Source organism: Notolepis coatsorum (assembly GCF_963971535.1).
Source record: "Notolepis coatsorum genome assembly, chromosome: 19".
Taxonomy (NCBI): Eukaryota; Metazoa; Chordata; class Actinopteri; order Aulopiformes; family Paralepididae; genus Notolepis; species Notolepis coatsorum.
This window is the reverse complement of record NC_140183.1, coordinates 72,986,670-73,007,956: the sequence shown is the minus strand read 5'-3', so window position 1 is coordinate 73,007,956 and position 21,287 is coordinate 72,986,670. Positions and strand designations below refer to the sequence as shown.

Below are 21,287 nucleotides of genomic sequence, written 5' to 3'. Positions count from 1 at the left end.
CATCCCTTTTCTGTTCAGTGGTGCGGCTACTCTTACCCATGACTTAAAGGGACTACAAATATATATATATATTATTTCACTTTTAATTTAATTCAAATCAAAACCATGTTTAATTTCAGACCTTTACATGGTTGGTGACACACACAGAGCAATACCTATTTAAAGTTGGGCCATGTTAAGGATATACAACTACAACAACAAACTTCCTCAAACGGTTACCGACTAATACAATTTAATCTAATTTAATACAAAATATGAACTTGAAGACCCCAGCTCTCTGCTTCACCCTTGTGGTTGATTTCTAGAAATACCAAGAGCAGAACAACGTGTGTGTGTGTGATGTTAGGATGAGGCGGGCAGAGATTTAAAATGAATAGATAAATTATGTATGAGCGCGCTATTTTACTTAATTTGAATGATCTTGGTTGACAAAACAACTTGATACGTCATCGCATGCTCTATTTACTTCTGCGCACAAATGACAAGAGTCCATCTCACGCGTGACGTCACCTTCAAACATGGCCGACTCGGAAAACACAAACATGGAATCGGATAAGGAAGAAATGCCTCTTGGCAGCACATTTACGCCACTTAAAGACGAGGATATTCAAGTATCAAGCAGTATACACACTCTGGAATACAGGAAAGATGTTTGCGAAAAACGTATAACGGCGGAATACTGTGAAAAGTTGCAGTCGTGGATGTGGCAATACTACACAGGGTATGTGAACTGGCAAAGCTGGCTGGCAGTGTCTGCAATGTCTCCCCCGTATTATTTACCGCAGCCAACAAACGGTACGTTAACAGCACCCGTTGATTTCGCAAATTTTGATGCCCAGAACTGGTACAACAATCCGTTTGGTCTGCCGCTGTCGCCTTATCCACCTGCCACCCCTACGCCTGGTAATGTGACGAGGAGTGCTACTGTGGGTGGCACCATGCCCGCTGCTGTGCCCACACAGACACAGCAACAGCCCCAAGAACATGGAAATGCGCAAAGACCAGGTAAAAGTCCCAGATTAGCCCGTCGGTTGGTAATGGTAATATTGTCTTACGCTGAGTAAATGCACCTGTGTCATACATTGTAAGTATGTCATGTATGTCCCTATGCCATAAATGTCATGCTGTTGTGTATGTCATAAATGTCACTAAATTGGGTCATTCCAGAATTGGAGGACTGGTATTAAACCATCAAATAATTTGATTAGTCCAGCTCAGGCATCAAAGGTACACTTTTTATGATACGTTGTATTTGTTGTCTGCTATGTTTGCCGCAACCCTGTTACAAATACTCAGGAAAAAAATATTTTCAATAAATCCTTTACACTGTTCCACCCCAGGTGAAAATTCGCATAAAATGTATACATAGGTAAATGGAATATTGCTCCACTTCTACAAGGGCTATTTGCATATTCTTGGTATCTAGGTACATCTATGGACCTCAGTGAATGTATTCAGTGTCAGAAATATTGTGTCTTATTACTAGGCTTGCTTAAATTGTGATGAAACAAAGGAAAATATGAATTATGATTTTTCTTTGCATCTTTGACAGTGAATAACACAATGATAATAATGACCAAACTTAAAAAACTGCCACTGACCTCGTTCAGTACCCTCTTGAGATCATGTGTACAAAAAAAATCTAAGGAAATTAATAAAGGGAAGATGATAAAACCGAAGGTTCTGTAGATACAGTACTGAATTCTCCCATCCGGACCAATGCAATTTGAAATATTATTATAGAATATAGAATATATGCTTATACATTACCTTATTATAGCCAATTCGCACATTTATATATATATACAGTATCTTTCAAATGCCCGAGTTCAATTTGGATTTAGTATCACCAGGTGTGCATAATAACAGATACTGATATCTACTGTAATCGACTGTACTTTTTTATTTCCCCCACAGTGCAACCGTTTTGAAACCAATTTCAGATCTAATTGTTCCTACATGCTAACAATAGGGAGGAGAAACTAACTGCGTTTCAATATTTGTCAAAAACGTTACCTTTTGTGGCTTATCGTGAATAATACCAGTTATTGACATATTCATAATTCAACTCTGAACTTTGAACCCCCATAGAACTTGAAGGGAAATGTAGTTCGGAAAAATTCCAACGCTGATCCACAGCTATGCATGCCCTCGACGAAATGGCCGCAAAAAAACTACAATTCCCATGGTTCAACATTTTCAAAATGGTCGCCGTCTCGGAATATACTTCAGAAAATCGAGAAGGTAAAACGATATAATGACACTTTTAACCTATTGCTAAACTAACGTATTGATGATAATATACATTCTACATGCTTTTGTGACATGATAGTGATGTTAATACTTGAAAACGTTTGATTTTTTGCATCACTCATAAAAATATGGATATATGATCATAATTAGGGATGCACCGAAAATTCTGCCACCGAAAGTTTTCGGCCGAAAATGGCCAAAAATGGCCTTTCGGCTTTTGGCCGAAATAGTTTTTTCACCGAAAATATATCACCGAAACAGAAGCAACCTGTAACCTAACGTGTGTTGTTGTGATGATGTCATCAAAACGCGGATTCATTACATGCGCGCTGTGAGCTCTTCAGTCCTGCGTCCTCCTCTTGGGACTCGGGAGCAATGCATCTCCTCGGGAGTCGCGCTGTTTCTATGTAAACTCCGCGCGCAACGAGTCCAATAAATGCGTCTTTAACATACTTTATCCTTATTTACTATATGCCCGTTGCGGTTAATCACTGAGTGATCTAATATGCATATTATTCAGAGCGAGAGGGGGGGGGATTGTGTTTCTCACATTGACGCTGTCTGTCGCGCGTCTACTGTGCCAAAGTCATCTGGGGACTAGAAAGGTGCGCTCAGTAGAGCACAGATGTCCGCCTCTCTCTCTCTCTCTCTCTCTCTCTCTCTCTCTTTCTCTTTCTCTTTCTCTCTTTCTCTTTCTCTCTCTCTCTCTCTCTCTCTCTCTGATTGATTGAAAACTTTATTAACAGATTGCAGAATGGGTACAGTACAGCTCAATACACACAATTGTTAAGGGGATGCAGACCAGAGAAAGACTTTCGTCTTGTTTACATCAGGGTCCCCCATTTTCAATTCATCAGGACATATATGACATACATGACATACAGATAGACAGTACTGCTACATCTATACATTTATGACATACCAGATTTGCAAATACAGTACTGTTTGTGATACAAAAAGACCCATAATAGTGATTATTTATTATTTAAGTTAAGTTTTGCCATAATCATATATTTTTCCATAATCAGGTAGCTGAACAACATTGGTAAAAAAAAATCTATTCTATGAATCATTTTCGGCCTTTCGGCTTTCGGCCAACTGTTTCCTATTTTCGGTATCGGTTTCGGCCAAGAATTTCCCATTCGGTGCATCCCTAATCATAATGTCATTTAAGGGTCGGTACCGACCCCGTGGGGGGGAACAGGTTTTAAGTAAAGAAAGTCACATGCTTACTGAATACTGATTTAATTTCAGATAAGACTTCACTTATATTAATTTAAGCAACTTTGAAATCGATCTTGCCCAACTTTTCAATAGTCACATCTTTCTTTTTACTAATTTCAGTATTTAATTTCAAATATTTGTTCAAATATATTATTCATTTAATCATGCAAACTATTACATTTACAATAGGTTAAACCACTGTGAGCTGAGAAAATCATGTACGATTATTTGAATAAAAATGATATGGTAACAGCCTTCAAATTAGAGTAACAGGGTTGCGCTAAGTAACAGTTGAATGGATACATTACTTTTGATTGTAGATCATGACATATATGTGACAAATGCATACTCAGGACCACAGGAATGTTGTTTAATAATATTATTTTATTTTGGGACTCAACAGGATGAGTAGGAATAATACAAAATAAACATGTCAACAAAACCATGACAACATCCCCTCCAAATTCCTCAGACTCAGCAGCCGCCATCACCCCAGTCATCACACACATAATAAACCTCTCCATAAAACAGGGACACGTCCCCAAGGACTTCAAAATTGCGAGGGTGACCCCTCTGCACAAAAAGGGCAGCAAATTAGACCCAGGCAACTACCACCCTGTTTCTATTCTCACCTCCATCTCGAAAGTCATGGAAGAAATAGTCTACGAACAGGTCGAAAAGTACCTAGCGGAAAAAAATCTAATCTACGAATTCCAATCTGGCTTCAGTTCAGAACATCCCACTCCACTGACACATGCCTTCTCTATTTGAACGACCACATCAAACAAGAGGTGGACGCAGGCTGGACCTACAAAAGGCCTTCGACACTGTCAATCACTCCATTCTGATTGACAAGCTAAAAGCAATCGGTTTTGATAGTCTATCAGTGAGCTGGATGCAACGTTCTCTGGGGGAGGAATGAGGGTCAGCATATCCTCTGAGGGATACCAGTGGAGATCATCCCTCAATGGCCAGAAAAAACGGTTTCCCCCCACTCTATGCATACATTTCACCTGGCAGTGGGTCTCATTCACCTCCTGAATCCCAGGGTAGATGGTGTGGTCGTACAGCAGGGCACACCATTTCCCCACAACGCCTGGACTGAGCCACTGCACTTCTTCACATACACGTGTGCTGTGTATGGGGTCTTCTGTGTGGTCATCTGTGGGATTAAAGCTGAAGCTCTTGGTTTTTTGGCAATCACACTCCAGTTTCCCTGTTGCAGAACATATGCAGCTGACATCACGGTAGAGCATTTTCCCAGGTGAAAGAGTGACCACCTGGTGGAGCCTCATAGTGGACGGTACGGCTGGAAGGTCAGCTGGCATTTCTTTCACTGCATTATCCACAGCTTGCTCCTGAATGTAAAACTATTTCACTTTTGATTGTTCCTTACTCAGAGCTTGGTACAGGGACAGTGCCGTGGGGATATCAACTCCTTGGGCGACAAGCCTGTCGGCCCTCCTCTTCAATGTGCCACTGGGGCACCTTTTCCATGGCTGGCTTCAAAGTAGTTCCATGATCCTCTTGTAAACCCCCTTTTGAAGATTTCAGTACAAAACAGGTAACAATTACCATGCTGCTTGTACTGTGTGCAGGGTCCATCGCTAAGAAAATGGATGGTTTTCACATCTGGGAGTTTCTCTCTGATTTCCCTCAGGATGGGCTGCAGACGCAGCAGACCCATATGGCAGGTGGTCCCTTCAGTCTGGATGCTGATACAGTGCAGAAGGAGGTAGGGGCAGATGCCTCCCCCACATAGTAAACCACAGTGTGCAAAGTGGCCTGTTGGTGTGATGCACCAAAATGGACAGCCTGTACTTCAGTGCTGTACATGCAGCTGTAGTTCTCTGAGAAGTCGATATGGACTGCACATTCATTTGCAGGGAGGTTCAGCTTCAGGGCCTGTGAGAAAGCATATTGCTGCCTGATGTTGTAGAGATGGTGCCTGAACTTCTGGAGCAAAATCTGAAAAGTGTCCACCAGCTCTTCTTGGGAGCATTCAAATTATTTTTTCAAAGTGACCTTTGAGGCTGCTCCAGGACCATTTTTGTGCTCTTTGTCCACAGTGGCCCACTGAAGGTAGGAGACACGATCGGTGGCTCTGTAGTGGCTTGTGAGTGTATAGGTATTGTTGCTGCAGTTCTCACATTCCCCATACATACATTGCTTGCTTGTGGTGTCACACATGATGGCTTGTGTCAGGCTCTCCAAATTGGATGTGTCAATGATGGTGAAGCCTTTTGGCAATAAAGCCTAGATTTTCATGTTGTTTGCACATGCAGGTTTCACAATCTGCCAATTAGGGCTGGGCGATATGACCAAAAACGTTATCGCGATAAAATTATAAAATTATTTTCATATAACTCGATATCGATAATTATCGTCGATATAATGTCTGTCAAGTTTAATTAACTTCTCTTATGCTGCTGCGAATGTCTCGAGTCGAGTTGATGTCGTCATCAGTCCGCGCACGTTAGCAGTTAGCCGACAAGCGGAGTATCTCATGACAATGTAATAAATATGACACTAAAATACTCTCTTCCGCCACAATATATTGAAACGACGTCCACTGTATACCCCACACTACTATAAACGTGGCCTCAGAATTCACGCCACACACATACTCGGCACGTAAATATATAAAACAGCGCCGTGCAAGCTAGTTATCCTAGCCAGCCTGTTGTTTCTAAGCGGTGTATTCCATGACAATGTGCTAAATATGACACTAAAATACTCTCTTCCGCCACAATATATTGAAATGACGTCCACTGTATACCCCACACTACTATAAACTAGGGATGCACGATATTGATTTTGACACCGATACCGATACCGATAACTTTATGCTCCTCAAGCCGATACCGATACCGATAACCGATATTTATTGTATTATAATATTTTTTTTAACTGTATATATATATATATATATATATATATATATATATATATATTTTTTTTTTATCATTTTTTCTTTTTTTTTAGTATTTATAAGCTCCGACGTCATCGGTACTGCTATCGGTACTCGAGAAATTATGGAGTTTTTTTTTGAGGAATTTAAACGTCGCAAACTAATCTTGTTGGCCGTTGTCTATTATCTCTCCTGCCTCTGTCTCTGCCTGCGAGCGGGCTGCCTGCTCTCTCCTCTCTTCTCCTCCCACACACACACACACACTCACTCACACACACACACACTCACTCACACGGGTGCTGCGCTGCCGACTCAGTACAGACAGCTCTGCTCTCATAATGGCGGACAGAACGAAATGTTCAAAAGTCTGGGTCTATTTTACTAAAGTCGATGCTGACAACGCTCGTTGCCACAAGTGCAACAAGACATTTGCCAGTAATGTATAAGCGCTGGTACTTGTCAATGTGGCTGGCGGGGAGATAACGTTAGCTCCGAGTTAGGGCTGGGCGATATGACCAAAAATGTTATCGCGATAAAATTATTAAATTATTTTCATATAATTCGATATCGATAATTATCGTCGATATAATGTCTGTCAAGTTTAATTAACTTCTAATATGCTGCTGCGAATGTCTCAAGTCGAGTTGATGTCGTCATCAGTCCGCGCACGTTAACAGTTAGCCGACAAGCGGAGTATCTCATGACAATAAATATGACACTAAAATACTCTCTTCCGCCACAATATATTGAAACGACGTCCACTCCCACACTACTATAAACGTGGCCTCAGAATTCAAAACACACACATACTCGGCACGTAAATATATAAAACAGTGCCGTGCAAGCTAGGTATCCTAGCCAGCCTGTTGCTTCTAAGCGATGTATTCCACGACAATGTGCTAAATATGACACTAAAATACTCTCTTCCGCCACAATATATTGAAACGACGGCGTGCAAGCTAATTAGCCTAGCAAGCCTTGTTGTTGAGTGAGTCCTAGTACGTCTCCTTCCGGATCTCGTTCGCTCTCGGCCATCTCCTTCACTGATTGGTTGTTAGCTGTTGTGCGTATGCACGTCACGTCATCACGTAACGTTGGTTGTTGTTAGTGAGTGTGGTGAGCCGAGGCTGAACGGAGCCAAGCTTGGAAATCGATATATCGAAACTTTGCGACCACGTTTCATGTTTATTTCGAGGAAATAATTTATCGCGATAGTTATCGTTATCGTTTTATCGCCCAGCCCTACTCCGAGTAGAGTAATGGCTGACAATCCGGAGGTAAATAAACGAACGAGAGCTTCTGATTGGTGGTAAGAAGAAGAGGTGGGTGCAAGCCGTGGGACGTAATTGGCAGATCGACTGTCTGTCTCCGAATGTAACGTGACTACGTCACAGCCAAGAAAGGGAGCGCTGGATTTGTGAAAAACTCCCTGTTCCTAAACCACACGCTATCAGTTTTACCACAGTACTGGCAAAACGGGAGGAGGCTATAATAAAAACAAGCGCCCTTCATCCAAATCCACCCACACCGGATTTCTTTTAACCAAAAAATGTATTATATGTTATCGGAGCTATCAATAACGTTATCGAGTTTATCGGGATGACGTCATAATTGCTGATATCGGCCCGATAATTATCGGCCCGATAATTATCGTGCATCCCTACTATAAACGTGGCCTCAGAATTCACGCCACACACATACTCGGCACGTAAATATATAAAACAGCGCCGTGCAAGCTAATTAGCCTAGCAAGCCTTGTTGTTGAGTGAGTCCTACCTCTGGGTCTCCTTCCGGGTCTCCTTCGCTCTCGGCCATCTCCTTCACTGATTGGTTGTTAGTGCGTGTGCTCATATCCAAGCTTGGAAAATCGATATATCGAAACTTTGCGACCACGTTTCATGTTTATTTCGAGGAAATAATTTATCGCGATAGTTATCGTTATCGTTTTATCGCCCAGCCCTACTGCCAATGTTGGATGCACAATTCAGTAGGGGCGAAGCGTGCAGAACAGTGAGTATGATAGATGGAGGTTGGTGTGCTCAGCCAGGAACTTCAAATGGAGGTTCTTCATTGAATCTATCAGTAACCTTTTCTGCATTTTCTTTTTTTCTTTTGTCAGCATTTGCTTTTTTCCAGTTGTGATCCTGCTGACATCGTCACGTGAAAAGAACAATCTCACCGTTGACCTCAGTGTAGCAGCTTTACCCTTGTGTTTCTTCCTCTGGTACTTGCAGACATTTTCATTTGCCAGTTTTGTCCACCTCCTCCTTGAAAAACCATAAACCTCCTGTTCCAATCTCTGCAGTCTGTACTTCTTCAGGACTTTGTTGGTGACTATTAGGGATGCCCCGATCACGTTTTTTGCCACCGATACCGATCACCGATCGCCGTGAGCCATATCGGCCGATACCGATCTGATCGTTTTTGATTAAAAGAAATTAAAATTTATTTTATATAAATATATATTTTTTTATAAAATATATATATTATATAATTAGACTTGTACTTGTATTATCTGCGAGACATCGCCACCACGCAACCAGCTCCACTGTCTGTGTGTACTCTAGTAGCCTCCAGCTACAGCCAGGATTCTCCGGAGCTGCAGCTGGACCTATACTCGAGTAGTCTCGAGCTACGGCCAGGATTCTCCGGCGCTGCACCTGGACCCTATTGGTATAACGTTACTTAACTGTGCTCAGCAAGCCCTCTGCTCGAATACGCATCGAATCAGTGTTATAAGACATTGATATCAGGAGCTATCTGTAGCTACTGCTAGCCGGATATATAACGTTAATACAACGCCTCAGTGAATTATTTAGTTCAATGGGACATTTCGTTTTTAACAGTGAACTAACTTGCGCTAACGTGAGCTAACAGCTAACAGGTATCATACCTACCTACTATACTTGCTAGAGCGTTTGTTGATGTCAGGAGCTATCGGTAGCTGGCCGGCTAGATACCGTTCGGTTAGACAATGCCTCATCATGTATTAAACTAAAAGTGAATAGTTGACTGGGTCATTTTGTAACGGTAGCTAAGCTAACATTAGCTCAGGGAGACGCCGACACGCCGTCCTCCCGTGTCTCACTAGACTAGACCCGTGTTTACATGCGTGCGGGAGGGGCTTGACTCGAGAGCAGACGCCGCACCACCGGTGTCTGAGACAGAACTCAGCGACAGCAAGTGAGATCGGGTTTGACGATCGGTGAAAATAAAACATTATCACCGATCACCGATCGCATATTTATACTGAATATCGGCCGATAACGATCGGTGGCCGATCGATTGGGGCATCCCTAGTGACTATTCCTGCAATGACCTGTTTGTCACTCTCTCTCTTTGAATGTGCATACTTGTCACGTACTTCCTCAGCTACAGCTGTGTGGAACAACAGGGTTCTCCTTAGGGTTCTGACTTTGGATCTTGGAGATGGATTGTTCTTTTTCAAACGTTGGAGTCACTTTCTGTATTTTGCTGCCCTCTGTTCAGCTTTCCTCAACGTATCCTGTACTTTCTGGAACTCCCTGTTTAACTTTGCTTTGGTAGCCCTCAATGTTCTTCTCCCAGCATCACGTTGCCTAAAACTGAAAGATATAAACATAAATACATTGTCACATAATCATTTCACTTGCATGGACTTTTTCCCAATTGTAGTTTTGCACCAAACAAAGTAATTACCAGGATTAGATGGGCCTAATAATTACTGAGTACATATATCAAGTAAATAAAATGGTAAATGGTGCATTTACTGTATAGCACTTTTATCCAAAGCACTTTACAATGTTTTGTAAAAGATTTAATGAGAATATTTTTCACTGTCACTGTTCATTCTACAGATAACGTTAATTCACCTTTCTTTACTTAAATATATATCCTCAATGACCTAAAGTTACTGTATGTCCTGACCTTGAAGTCCCAGTTTGAGAGCTGACTGGAACATCTGGACTGACTGGGGCATCAGGGCTGACTGGAGGGGTGTTCAATCCTTCAAGTACACTTTTCCTGGCATCACTCTTCTTATGAGCCTTCTTCCATTTTTTATGCTGGGCACGCTGCTCTCTCATACTGCAGTCTTTTTGCCTTTTCTTCTTCCCTGTTTCTACATCTTTTCTCCACTTCTCTTTCTCCTTTTCTAAGTACTGCTGTCTCCTCTGTTCATCAGCATCACGCCTGGCACGGTAGCGCCTCTGATTTTCAGCAGTGCTCAATGGTGTGGAAGAACTCAGTAGAAATCAATTACATTTAGAACAAAATGTCTATTAACCTTTGATAAAATAATGATTTGGGTAACACCTTACATTAAGTCTGCATTCACTACTATTAGGCACTAATAACATAGTTGTTACTAGTACACGTAAGTACAGTTAGTTACAGATGGAACAAGACATCTAATAATTACAAAGAAATGTGTGTAATTACAAATGTTCATGTTCTACTTGTGTAAAGACATACTGCTGAACTGAAGGAGATGCAACCCTGTTACTGTAGTCCAACCCTGTTACTCTAATTATATTAACAGGGTTGCAAGTAACAGGGTTGCAAATCAATGCTAATGTTAGCTTTGAAAAGATGCTAGCTGAGGAATGTAAGTTACTGTCAATGTCAAGGTTAAACATAGTTATATGAATAAAGAGAGACAAATTTGAAATAAATGTGTCTTATTGTGATAATATGAGTAACAGGGTTGCGTTGGCTAGAGTGACAGTCAATCAAGGCTGAAAAGATTAGAAAAATATAAAAAGTAGAAGAGAGGACTTACCTTTGGTCTAGCCATTTTGTTAGCAGATGGCTTGATGTCATTTCCTGTGTCATGTGACTCACTGTTTTTATTTTTTTCCTCTTATCAGGTGAAATAGGTTTCGGTAACAGGGTTGCACACATGTTGTGGGACACAACTTCAGTTCATAATTACTATTATTTATAATATGTTGATGAATAAACAAATAGTTTTTATAATTACAAAAGACATATCAACAATCTAATACCAAAAAAGTAGATTTAAAACATATATTTAAATGTTATATTGGACATGCAAGTTGGTCATCAAGAAGGTGGGACAAGAGAAAAGTGCCATTTTAGGGGGTGTTCAAGAGCTATTTGGTATTTTAAATAATATTTTGGAACCACTTTTTCCACAACCATATTTACATTTTGTCTCAGGACAAGTACAATTTACATAACAAGTGCATGTTTTAGTATTTTGTGCATGGATTGTTTGGAATTTCATGGGTGGGACTGAAAATGTCCTCCAATTCTGGAATGTCCCAAAATGGGGGACCCTGATGTAAACAAGACAAACGTCTTTCTCTGGTCTGCATCCCCTTAACAATTGTGTGTATTGAGCCGTAAAGTTTTCATTTATTCATGTGGCTGTTACCTTCACAACGTCTAACTTGGCAATATAGCCCGTCACGCTTTCATAACTGCTGCTTTTTGTCACCCTAAGGTCGGGAGTATAGTATTCCTTCACCTCTGCAAAGACTCCTCGCTGAAATGGTGGATTTCCTCATATTGTTCTTCATTAAGGCCACTGTCATCGTCAGTATTATGCACCTGAGTGGGATGAAGTAAGTGTATTCTTCTGTGTGTGGTGGTGAGAAGTAGAGTGGAGCACATATTTAGAGCCGTGTGTACAGATACAAAGGTAACCACTGAGAAAGAAGTGACTAATAGTAGAACTTTATTTTTCAGGGATATATCCAAGTTTGCCATGCATTTCATAGTGGAAGAAATAGACGAGGATACATCAATGGAGGAACTACAGAAAATGATGCTTGTTGCCCTCGTCTATCGGATATTGGTGTGTTTTTACGAGGTGAGATCTAAGACGTGTTCAGAATAGAATACTGATATTGGTTTATTGAGAGTAGAGTGTTTTGTCAAATATTTGATCCTTGACTGTTTCAGTTATTTTAGATGTATCCCTGAGCTAACTATTAACATCTTGTTTTCTGTTTATTTCCTACCTATAAGATTGTATGCATTTGGGGAGCAGGTGGAGCCACTCCAGGGAAGTTTCTTCTAGGCCTCAGAGTTGTTAAATGTGACTCGTCGGTCTTGGTTCAACCTAATCGAGTCCTGGTGGCGCCGGCGACTAATGTCTCCCTCTCTGCGTAAGTAATAAATTATATAAGGCTGGCTTTACGTGGTGTGACTGGAAACACAACTTGAACTCCTTGCATCTCGGTTACATTGTTTGGAATGTTCAGGGTGAGTTTCAGGCCATAGCGAAGCTAAAAGTTACAGACACGCCAGGATTCAACAGAACAATTCAACCAATAGTTGTGATAGCTTGCAAACAATCCCTGCAATTTTTGCTGCATTAAAATAGTCGAGCTGCTTCGATTTTTCTCATTCTAGTTATCATGGCTACTTTACTTTGCCTAAACAATAATCTAAAAATTATTTCATGGACTCACATTTTTCACAATTTCCTGCAATTTTCCCACAATAAAACACTGTTTTACAAAAAAAAATAGTTGAAAAGCCATTGAATTTTTGTTGTTGTTGTCCACTTCCCTCAACCTGGGCCCTGTTTCTTGTACCTGGATAACTGAGTTAGCCGGATAACTTTAGCTGGATAACTGAGTTAGCCGGACTTTCCGGTTTCATGTACGTGGATTTTCCAAATCACCATGACAACAGATCCAAAAGTTTGAGCCTGCTCGAAAGCAGAGTTCAAGTTCAACTTAGCCGGATCACGCAGAGCCACGCCCCCGCAAAGAAAGTGACAGCTCGTTTCCTGAAACTATTCCCACAGTCTACGATCTGCATTATACCATTCTGAATTACGTTTTTGTGCTCCATTCTTCCAGAGGGGGCTTTTGAAATGTAAAATAGACCCAAAATGCTGATATTAAATTCACTTTGTCCTAAATAATGCACGTTATATATACCGTGGCGACGGTGGCGCTCGCTCGTGCGATGTACACATTATGTGGGTATTTTAATTGTAACTGGGATTAAGATGTCTGATGAGATGCGCTGTTTGACGGATTTGAGAAATTGAATGAGCCGTTGACGTCACATGAATGAATGAGGATAAAGAAATAAAACTTCATTCAAAATAAGGAATATTCTAAACACGGGTCTCTCGTTCATTAATGTATAAACAATGAATTTATCCCATCTGGCACAGTGGCCCAGCGGTAGTGCTCAAGCCTGCCAACCTTGCGACCCGGGTTCAAATCCCGGTGTTTCCAATATGATTTTTTTGAATATAATATTAATGATTATACGCCAAAGTAGCCTGGTTTTAAGTTAAAATATTATAAATCTACATGCATTGAGGATGTCATTCTTTATATAGCTCTCAACGTGCACCAAATTGAATTATTCCTATATTGCAAAAAAAAGGAGACGACTAGGGTCTTGAACCCCGGTCGTCCGTGTGAAAGTCAAAAGAACAACCCGTTAGACCACATTGGAGATAAGTTAAAGATTGACTATACATCAATCAATGGGCAAGAGGGCCGTATCGTAATTCTGTATAACAGTTAACTACTTATTTTCGCTAGCAAGATCTCATTTGATTATTCAATCCAGCAGGCAAGTTTAAAGAAATATAATCTGATTGATTGAGGTAATGTGGGACTTAGAATTAGCCTATAGATAAAGCATTTAACTTGTCGGCGAGGCGATTGAGCCGTATTGCAATCTGTCAATAAAGTCTTAAATCAATTAATCAATCAATGCCGTTGAGAATCAGGGTCTCTGCCATCGATACGTGCTGGCTTTTCACCTAAAACGGCCGCGCGCATTTAGCCTGACTCGCAAGTCTGGCTTGAGTTAACGAGACTGAATCCACCTTTGTGAAACAGGAAAATCCCGGCTTCGAACATCGGGTTAACTGAAGCTGGATAATGGACATCTTGATCGACTTAGTTGAACCACGTACATGAAACAGGGCCCTGTTCTCATTGGAGGGTAGACACTAGGGGTCTGCACAGGCTTGAAAATGAAGCCTGTGCCCACTGCCCAGCCTGATGTCTGACGTCCAGGCCCTGCCCGACAATAGCCCCACTGTAATGCAACATTTGAAGCCAGAGTCAAAACCCCAAATGTTATATTCCAAGCCTGACTGATTGATATAAGATATCAAAAATAGTGCTGAAAGACACAGCAGCAGCATGGGCTAAACTGGCTGCTTTTATTTTTTATTTACAATGCACATAAACAAAGTGTTACACACACGCAGGGCGGTATAATACTGCTGCAATTGCATAAAGCTTTGCCTCTGAAATGAATGAACTAGGCCAATAAAAAATGTAAACGTATTGAAGGCTATCTTGAATCTTCCTTGACACACACACGACACAAATAGCCTACACAGTCACTATACAAACAGAAATCGGCAATCACAGAAAAAATTACGATTTCCTGCAGAGCAACGTTTATATACGCCATATTAAAGCACAACAGAACAGGGCAGCGGTGGCCCCACACCAGCAAATAACTTATAATAAATCTGAAAATAATAATAAAATATTTTCCTTATGGCTTTGGCCTACCTCTTTGAAGAAAGTCCGGCAACAGTCCAAAATCCAATAACAAAAGAACTTCACCATAACGTAGACTAAGAATAAATCATCTTCAGGGCAACAGTTAGGCATGTGTGTGTGTTTTGTGTGTCACCATGCACAGTCACACAGACGCTTCAGCAAGGAGCATAGACTGTATAGTAGTGTAGGACTAGGTCACGCAGCCAAAATAAATAAATAAAAGAGAGATAGCAGGGGGCAGCCCGGCCCAGCAGAGCCCAAATTATTTATTTAAAAACAAAGCCCTACCCAGCCCGAACCCATCAGGTCGGGCTTGGGCAGGGATGAAGACCTCTAGTAGACACACAAGAGTATAGGTTCTGGTGAGATTTGATCCTAGTTGACCAGCATTTGTTTTCAGAAGTGGGAGTCTGCTACACCATCTATGGGGCCCCCTCTTATCTTTTCACGTGTTAAAGGTGCTATAAGTGGTATTTTTCTGTTAAAACAAGTGTTAAATAGCTCTACATTCCTACAGCCATCACTGATCTAGAGTGGTTGGTCAGTAACATGGATCTCCCAGTCCCTCCGCTCTGCAGTAAACAGAAAATAAATGTCCTGGTATCCCAATCGGGAGAGATAGCCCTAGATATTATTGACTTATTTCAAGAAATCTTGTCGAGCCACATTTTCTTACTGCTCTGGCAGACTATTTTACTTGTTTCAAGCACATATTTCCTTAAAACTACTTTTTATTTCTCACTTTTGTCTGACCATTGTGTGGAGTTCTCCCTCTCCTTGATCGGATAAAGTGGGAACAGGATACTGGAACATTTATTTTATGTTTACTGCAGAGCGGAAGGACCGGGAGACCCATGTTACTGACCCATTATTTAAAAAATAATACCACTTTTTTAAGCACCTTTTAAGAATATGACTCGTGTCGCTCAACACGTCAGTCTTACCATCCATAATGTCTCGGTTCACAGTGATGTCTCTGTCCTCCCTCTCCAGGTCAACCGTCCGAGCCCTGAACAAGAACTTCTCCATTGCCTTCTTCTTCCCCGCCTTCATCACCCTGCTGTTCTTCCAGCACAACAGGACTGTTTACGACATGGTGGCCGGCACTATCGTCGTGAAGCGCGCCAGGGCCAGATGACCGTCTAGAAAGGGATTATACCAGAATCATGGTACTGTGTCCTGTTATGTTGACACACGGACACACCTTCATCCAGCCCTCAGGTGTCACTCCTCCCGGGTGCCGGCAGAACAGAAAATCCCTCTGCTGGAACACCGACACGGTGGAATAGGATTAAGATTACGGCATCAGTGTACAATAATTTATTTCCCTTTTCAACAGATGGAGTTTGTGTCTTTTGAGGCATCCTCTCTCGTGTGCTGCTTTCTGATTTTTCATTTCTCGTGCCAAATTGTTGTCTGTTTGGGAGGAGGCCGAAATACTGGATTTTGATCCGTCTCTTGTTTTCGATGATGAATGAGATAATCTGCTCCAGATTTGCTTGGTTTCGAATGCGTTTTATTCCAGATTGAGAGTGAATGTCGTGTAACCCATATTAATTTAGGTCATATCATATCAACACGCTAAGATATTATTCATAATTTATAGCCTTAAGGTTTTGTTTTTCTGGGAGAGTTGTAGCACGTAACTTTAACTTTTTTGGCTATTGACCTCTTTCACTAAAAGGTGAAAGGTCATCATACTTATCAGTTGCTTTCTGCTACTGAAAAGTTACATGGCACATTCAAATGTTTTGTCTGTTTCAAAATGTGACATTATTGCTCTTCCACTATTCTTGCATCACATGTGAATGTAGGGTAAATATATAGTCTTATGTGTTCTAATTTTCAAATTTAATTAGATGAGTGACACAACCGCTAAATACCTGAAAGTTAAATATGTCTGTATTTGAACTATTTGCATGATATTTAATACTTTTTGAGTAAGGTACATGCCACTGTTTTAACTGATTATGATTTAGACATTTTGAAATATTTTCATTTTGATTAGTACTATGATCTGTACTGTACTGTACAGCGTATATTGTCAACTATAACTACATTATCTGATTAATGTGCCATTAAATGACAGACAAATATTATTTTCTTGTCAGACCAGTCTGTATTTCATCTCAGTACTATGATTAGCAGTCAAAAACCATCTTCTCTGGAAGAAACACTGCTAATGAAACACGAGCCTAGTTGTTGATATTTTCACCCCAAACGGTATCTCTGAGAGGGGGGTGGGGGGGGGTGTATTCTCAAAGGGTTCACTCCAAAACCCGGCCTGGCCCAGTGCTGGTTTGTGCCACATACCACCTGTGCCTGCCTGAATCGAAGGCCAGTGATGCAAGTAAACAAAACAAAACTAAGCTACCACTTGGTACCAACAGCATGGCGGACTAGTAACCTGGTCAAATAGAGACTGGCTGAAACGCATTTCTATCACATGGCATCGGCTGAATCCAAATGAACAAGCTTTGTATCATCTTTGCCTACACTTGCAAGTTGTCCAAAGAATCAAATCAAATGTATTTTTTTTTTTTTTTTTTTTTTTTTTGTCTTTTTCCCCCCTCCATTTTCCTCCGATTTTCTCCCATCCCAATGTTAGTCGTATGCCAATTCCCAGTCCCTTCCTGGTCGCTGCGCTTTACCCCCCACAGTCAGATCATTTGGGAGAGTGGAGGCTACCACGTGCTTCCTCCGACACACGTCCAGCCAATCACCGCTTCTTTTCACCTGGCAGCGCGGATTCTCATTGAGAGGGCGTAGCGTGTGGGAGGACCACACTATCCCCCTCACGTCCAATCCGCGCTTAGCAGGCGCCCCGACCGAACTGTAGGAGTCGCTGTTTACAACGACCCGGACCCACCCCGCCAGCTTCTCCCACCCTCTGATACAGCCAATTGTATCAGTGCAGACGGCCAGCCAAGCTGGTGACAACCCCGGAGCTGTGAGCTGCATTCGAACAGGCGAACCAAGCTCACAGCTCCGGGGCTGGTGACGAACGCAATCTCCGCTCGACCACCTAACCGCCTAAATCAAATGTATTTGTAACGCCCAACAACACACGTTAATATCCCCATGGGCCGGACACGTCTTCTTTAAACAAGTCAAGAAGAAACTATAATTAATCAAGAACAAAACAAAAAAAAATCCAAAATAAAATGTAAAATAAATAAATGCAACACTCCCAGACTGTAGACATACCCCACACGAAGGTAAGGAAAAACTCACTAAAAACCTAGCAATAGGAAAAAAGTGAGCAGCAGGGGGAGAATATCGACCACTAGAACAGGGAAGGGAGGATGGCGTGATTTTTTTTCGTAGCCGCAGTTTGAGAAGACGCTCTCTGATTGGCTATCCCGCGTACAGCGAAGAGCAACCACAAATAATGACTTTCAACTGCAAGGTGTTTGGCTCCACCTAGTGGATCCATGTTGTTTATACAGGCCAGTAAATGGCATCGGAAAAATCTATGTAAGGTTAAAATATGACTGTTGTGCATAATGTTTATCAGAATAAGATCATTTCTGTACATAATGTGTGTATGAGCAATAGAGTACATGTAGTTCTCTGTCTTCCAACATGCTTGTTTTGTACAAGGCAATGGAAGTGATGACGGTTGCTACTGTATGTGCAAAACAACGGTTACTATGTGTTTATATATCAACAAAAACATAATAATTTGATGTCTTATTACTGGATCTTGTAAACAATTCACAGTAGAACAGTGTTTCCAGTGTTTTACCTACTCTACATATGCACAGAACCTAGACATTTTCTTTTGAAAGATAAGATAATATAAGATATTCCTTTATTGATCCCCTTGGGGAAATTTGGACGTCATAGCAGCGTCTGAATATAGAATTATGAGGAAAAATAAACAGTGTAAACAATATAATTAACTCGGAATATAAAAATATGAGGAAAAATAAACAGTGTAAACAGTTTGTGTTTACCAATGGTTACAGGCTGTGAGGATGGGGGATTCTTGCGGAGCCCAATAGCAAAACACAGGAGGAGAGAATGGAGCGGTTTAGGGTTCTTTAATTATTCTTCCCAACCAAGCAGAGTATAACAGGAATGTGAAACAGGAATGTGAACAGCACGGAGGTTATAATGTTCTTGGGGGGGAGAAGAATGAGAGCAGGTGCACTTCAGTGCAGCTGTCGGCAGCGAGAGAGAGAGGACGCAGGTCTTGCGCTTGAGAGCGAGCAGGAGTCCTCTTTGCGGGGCTCGAGACGTCAGGGTGGAAGGACGCTGGGGCTCGAGACGTCAGGGTGGAAGGGCGCTGGAGCGAAGTCCTCGGTAGGCAGTTTAACACTGCAACGTTGGATGACGGGTTCTGCCAGTTGAAGTAGGGAACGCTTGATGAGGTGATCTCTTGCAGCCGCGCTGATTGCTCCTCATCTGGCAGACACAAGCTCTGATCGTGACACAGGCAACCATAAGAGAACTACGTGACCTCTATTCCCATAGAGAACGACTTGAGTCAAAACAGCTTCCAGGAGAAAATAATTTGTTCCATTGAACCTCAGTGATCTGGGAGTCGCCACATCATATTGCCCTTCACTTCCTTCCAAAGCTAAACCTCTCTCATTCTAGCAGTCTATTACATCTCTCTTCTATCACTAATCAGCCATTCTTGCTTTTTCAAAAAATCTCAGATTCCCCATATACTCCTTATTTAGTACTCCGGATTGGATGACATGCTTTATCGGGGGGTGTGTCTTGGATGGGGATGTGATAGGGATTGATGTGTGGGGTGTTTGGGCAATTGGGGGACTAGCTGTTCCGGCGGATTTCACATGCTTTCGAGCAACATTGTACTATTGTACTTGTTTTATGCCTATTCTTATGTCTGAGTGTTTACGTTGCACTGCTTTTATTGTCTTTTATACCTATTCTTATGTCTGCAATTTATGCATTGTTTTTTATTCTGTCAATTGTGTGCTGGTTTTATGTTCATTTTATACTAATTGCTGTGGGGCACTCTGGACTGCGGTCCATGTGTGAAAAGTGCTATATAGATAGTTATTCATATTTATTATTATTATATTGTAAAAATGTATGCATTGAAATGATGTCTCGACAACATTGAAAATGAGGGTGACCTCTTTTCGAGAATAAATAAAGGTTTGAATGAATGGATGGATGTTTATCCTAAGGTTAGAAGAGTATTAAATCTAGGCCTATCTACCCACCTCAACTGAAAAGTACTCTTTATTAAATGTGAGGAAATAATCCTTCAGAATTTGAAGTTTGTATCAAACCGGAGCCAGTTAGGTAACTGTAGCTTGATTGTGTTTGAGATAAGTGTGAATAGGAGTAGGGTAGTCCTACAATACTGTAGGTTGCTTGATGTAAACATGATGACTCATGAATCCTGTGCAGCACCTATTTGATTTGTCGGGGATTCCAATTGGCGCATATTTAAAAAAAAATGGTTTAATAGGAAAATATTTCCACATCAGTTTACTGTAAATGCAACTGCAGGACGTTGCACTGTTTTCCAGGTTTGAGTGATTATATCTGAAACAGCAGCAACAAAAACGAACCAGATTTTTTTTTAGGAATAACTGTCCATAATGCTGTGCAACAGAAAAGATGGTAAAAATAAGAAATGTGATCATTATATGAGCAACAACGTTTGGGCTTCAGTATAGTTTAATTATAATTTATTAACCTGTTTCACAAATGCACGCCAATAGAGTACAGTTCACCGAAAAACAATAATCTCACACATATCCCAACACTCTAAATTGTTTTGCACACAATCATTTAGTTTGACAGTTATTGAGAGTTAATGAGTCTGAATATGGCCACACAGTGATGTCATCAGAGGCCACTGAATCATTATTTTGTGTTAATTACACTTCAATGAAATTATGTAGATGAAAAATAGCAATCCCTGTTGTATTTCTTATCTCTATTTCTTCCCACCTACATCATTGGCCATTCAACATCATTAACTCTCAATAACTGTGAAACTAAATGAATGTGTGCAAAACAGTTTAGAGCCTTGGCAGTGCCGGACTCAGGCTGTTTGAAGGGCAGGGGCAAAAAGAAAAAAAGGGCACCTACTGCACAACATGGGACCCCATCAGTGAGCAAAAAGTTATGATGCGTCATGTATGGTGAAATAGTCTTCATCCTTGATTAAGATTAACATTAGAATAACATAGACAATCCAGATTAATAGTATAACCACACCTATGATTAAAAACACACAGGGAACAATACACCTTTAAAATGTTTGTAACAGCAATTTTTGCTTTCCAATGTCCTGTTTTCTCTTGCCCGTTACTTCACAGGTATGGTAGGGAGTGATCTTACGAAGTAGACAGACACAGCAATGATGGATGTCCAGTCGTGATTCCAGGTTTAGGGGTGTTTAT

At 41.1% G+C, this 21,287-nt stretch overlaps 1 protein-coding gene across 1 annotated transcript; it reads left to right on the top strand.

Annotated features, from left to right (window-relative positions):
* The first annotated feature begins 533 nt into the window (after window positions 1-533).
* Window positions 534-16,972, top strand: LOC311246725 (protein FAM8A1-like). The gene is made up of 5 exons (XM_084336948.1): window positions 534-1,005; window positions 11,835-11,955; window positions 12,080-12,203; window positions 12,362-12,501; window positions 15,883-16,972. Exons 1-5 carry the CDS (start codon window positions 543-545, stop codon window positions 16,025-16,027), a joined length of 993 nt encoding a protein of 330 aa, XP_084193074.1. The 5' UTR covers window positions 534-542; the 3' UTR covers window positions 16,028-16,972.
* The last annotated feature ends 4,315 nt before the right edge of the window (window positions 16,973-21,287 follow it).